The sequence below is a fragment of the Leishmania donovani genome, chromosome 23 (genome assembly GCF_000227135.1).
Source record: "Leishmania donovani BPK282A1 complete genome, chromosome 23".
NCBI classification, from domain to species: domain Eukaryota; phylum Euglenozoa; class Kinetoplastea; order Trypanosomatida; family Trypanosomatidae; genus Leishmania; species Leishmania donovani.
The window spans coordinates 86,535-90,371 of NC_018250.1; the positions used below are offsets into that span (position 1 = coordinate 86,535).

General features: G+C 59.5%; 2 protein-coding genes across 2 annotated transcripts; both read left to right on the plus strand.

Moving 5' to 3' along the window:
• Positions 1 to 913: 913 nt before the first annotated feature.
• Positions 914 to 1,471, plus strand: LDBPK_230270 (hypothetical protein, conserved; the record flags this gene model as incomplete). The annotated part of the gene is made up of 1 exon (XM_003860880.1): positions 914 to 1,471. The coding sequence occupies one exon, from the start codon at positions 914 to 916 to the stop codon at positions 1,469 to 1,471; it is 558 nt and encodes a 185-aa protein (XP_003860928.1).
• Positions 1,472 to 2,507: 1,036 nt separating this feature from the next.
• LDBPK_230280 (terbinafine resistance locus protein (yip1)) lies at positions 2,508 to 3,077 on the plus strand (the record flags this gene model as incomplete). The annotated part of the gene is made up of 1 exon (XM_003860881.1): positions 2,508 to 3,077. The coding sequence occupies one exon, from the start codon at positions 2,508 to 2,510 to the stop codon at positions 3,075 to 3,077; it is 570 nt and encodes a 189-aa protein (XP_003860929.1).
• Between the last annotated feature and the right edge of the window lie 760 nt (positions 3,078 to 3,837).

Sequence of the window (3,837 nt, forward strand, 5' to 3'; positions counted from 1 at the left end):
TCACTGCCAGTCACCCGTCGCTGCAGGAATGCAAAGGGCGGACAGGTGTGCGTGCGGAGCTGGGCGATGACGGTCTCCTGTCGTCTCGTGAGCTCGGCGCCCTCGTTGCTTGGCGCGGGACGGCTGCCACCGTGTAACTGACGCGATTTGCCGTGAGCCGATACACGCGTGATCGCGGTCGCGAGTCTCTTCGGCACAGCGCCAGCCCAGACCGGTGTGCCGGCAGCAAGAGTCCACAGCCGTGCCCGACGGCAGGGTGCCGACTATCGGCGTTCCCCCGGAGGGCGTACTGGACCTTCGTGCCACGGTGCGGTGGCCGGCATCGCGAAGGATGACGATGTAAGTGGCCAAAAGCGAAGGGCATGGCCGCACTGGAGAAAGCTCAGAGGCTGGCGTTGAGGGGCGGGCAGGAAAGGCTCAGTGGACATGGCCCTTGTGAACGTCGTGTGGTCCTTCGCACGTCGCTGTTCTGCCTCACATGACCTCTAAAAAGGGATAGGCCCGTGTGTCTTAGCTGAACTCTCTAGGTTCATCACGTGTGCTGCGGGACGTTCGAAAGCAGCAGCGCCGGTCTTGCTCTCCGGCATGCACGCGTCTGGCCGCGCTCTGATTAGAAACGCGCACAGAGTAGCGCAGGCGCAGAGGAAGCTGCGCACGTGTACTCCCCTCTTCACTTCTTCCTGTCTCTTGTTCTCTATCTCGCTTTCCTTCAGCGGGGTGGCGGCGATCGTTCACCGCAGAAGACAGCCTCCGCCCCTTCTTGGTTGCCCTTAACGCCCTTGCGCACTCGCCCTCGACCTTGTACTTTGTTGGCTGTGCGAGTTGTGAGCTGTCACTAATCCGCTCTCTTGCCACCCTCCTCTTCCGCTCACGTCACTACGCGTAGGTGCCGTCATGCAAGTCGGCTGCTCTCATGGCCGGCCAGATCCGCAATAGCTGGCGGCGCCGCATCTACCTGTGGCTCATCACCTCCACCCGCGACCGTCGCAACCGGACTGATGATGTCGGCACCCATCTTCAGGCAGCGCGCAGAGAGCGAAACAAGGTGCATAGAGTCAACGACTTGTTCCATGCTTCTGGCATGTGGCACCACCCCCATGACACGCTGGAAGGCATCATTCTTCAAGGAATGGGGAAGGGGCTTGCGTGGAGCTTCGTGATTGTCCCTGCGTGTTTTGTGCTGACCTTCATCGTCTGCATAACCTCGTATCGTGGCGGTGACTGGCGCGCACAGCAACAGCACGCGCAAGAGGAGTGGCAGCATCACCTGCTGGAAGCGGCGCAGAAACGGGCGATAGCCGACAAGGAACTGCAGTCTGTATGCAATTACGCCATGGAGGCAAAGTCTTTACTTCGCCCCATTCCGGAGGAACGGCGCTGGGGTGCGCAGCTAGAGGCGAACATGGCCTTCATCAACGAAAAGCTTCAGCGCCACTTGGGCGATGACGAGTCAACGCGAGAACGCGGGTGAAAGGTGCATGCAAGCGTCCAAGTGCGTCGGCGTTCGTGCACCCCGCTCCCCCACTTCTCCAGCTTGCAGAGACACACAATGGTTTTCCCGCTCTTCCTACTGGCGCCGCCCCTCGTGCGCATTGGCGTGTACGCGTGCCGCACCAGATGGTAGTGCGTGCCGAAATTACATCAAGACGACAGTCACGGAATACAGAAGCGCTCAGGAGAGCCAATGACAGGCTGATGTGTGCCCGTGTGTGTGTGTACGCATCCTGCTGCCGCACCGGCACACATATCAAATATACGTAGACATACGTACACCTACCATGCACACCCTTTCTCTCTCCCTCTCGTGGTGGTGCTCGAGATGGCAGGACGTCCTCTACCTTATTTTTCCCAACTCCTTGTGCTTGCCTTCTCCGCTACTGCTACTCCACCGCACCACACCCCACTCCCTAATCTCTATATGGCTGCCTATCTTTCCTGCAAACCCTCGAACACACACATACGCTGCGTATCACGCTTGAGCTCGTGCACATGAATGGATTTTTTGCGTCTCCCTCGATTTTCCGCGCATCCGCTCAGCCGTGACACCCGTCTCACCACCCACCTTCTACCGCTGACCACACTTGCACGTACAAGCACCGTCGTCTGGCCCCCCATCCCCTTCTTCTGGTGCGCTTGAAAGAGGGAAGAAAAGTGCGGCCACAGGCGGTAGAAGCACAGAGGAAAGCTCATCCCTCTTCATCGAACTTCCTCCTCTTGCCTACCCCTCGTCCCGCCCTCTCAGCCGTGCGACACCAGCTCCCGGCGCCATCACACTCGCCCTCCGGAGTTATTAGTCTCGTCTTGCTACTTCTCATCCTGTTATTCTCGTTGCCTCATTCCTCATTGCCGTTGTTTGTGTGTGTGTGCGCGCGCGCCCCGAGTGGCTGACCTCCTCCACCGCTGCATTGCCTGTCTTGTGTGTCTGTGGGCGTGCGTGTGCTGCCGTTGGAGCGACTTGGCGAGCCCTGCCGCCGCCCCCCCCCCAGCCTCACAAAGAAAGAGGCACAATGCTCAACGAGGTGCACGTGAACGCAGACCCGAACACCATCTCCACCTTGGATGAGCCGGTGCTTCAGACGCTGCTGCGCGATGCCAAGGCGATCGGCCGCAAGCTCGTTGTGGTTGTGTGCCCCCCTCTCGGAGCTGATAAGGAGCTTCACGATTGGGATCTCTGGGGGCCGCTGTTCCTGTGTCTCATTCTGGCCTCCATCCTCACCATCAACGCCAGCGATGACCAGGGCGCCGCCGTCTTCTCTGCGGTCTTCATCTTTGTGTGGCTTGGCGGTCTTGTCGTCACCGTCAATGCCAAGCTCCTCGGCAGCAAGATCATGTTCTTTCAAACGTACTGCGCCATCGGCTACTGCTTGGCGCCCATCTGTCTCGGCGCTCTCTTGTGCTGCGTCCTTCCGTGGTTTTTATTGAACCTCTTGCTGTGCTTCATTGCGTGGGCATGGGCTTGTTGGGCAGCCCTGCGCTTTTTCCGAAACACAGTGAGCGCCGACCGTGAGGTGCTGGTTGTGTACCCCGTCGGGCTCTTCTACATCTTCTTCACCTGGATGGTTCTGGTTGGTATTTAGAACTAGTCCGCGATATTTCGTTTGGCGGTGTGGTGACCGTGCTTCACACACAAGCCCACCACAAGCAGCACGTCAGAGACCACAAGGTCCATGATGACGTCAAAAACCTTCACGTATGGGGGGAGGGGCCGAGGGGAGGCAGCCAGGCACGTGTAAGTGCTGGGTGCACAGAAAGGCAGGCACACACACACACACACATTGCGGTCCCTGTGCAACTGCCGCCATTTCCTTCCGTTTCTCACTTCCTCGTTCGTATCGCGTTTGCTTTCCTACGTGTGGGTGCGCCGGTTGGCGCGCCTTCTGTGCCAAGGCGTGCGCCCGCCGACGAGAGTGCGTGTGCGTGTGCTCTCTCCTATCGCTCTGCCGTCCTTTGTTTTTTTTTGTGCTCGTGTCTCTCTCTCTGTGTAATCCCTGATGACGTAGGACACCTCAGTGCGTCGTTTCGCAGGGTCCCGCTCACCCACTCGCTGAGGGAGGGTGCCGTGGTGCCCCCGCCATCCCTACCCATGCCGGCCCGCCTCTGGTGGTCAGAAGGTCGAGTGCCTATGACGGAGGGAGGTCAGTGGGATTCATCGCTGCTGATGTTGGTGGTGCTTCGGAGCGACCTGCGACAGCGACCACACGCTTGGGCCATCCGTGTGATGGGCGAAGTGTCCGCGTGACTCGAGCGTATTCCACTCCCGGCCCGCACACTGCCTGCTGATGGTGAGGAGACTACGCCAACGCTGAAGATGCACAGGGTGGCGACCGGCATGATGGA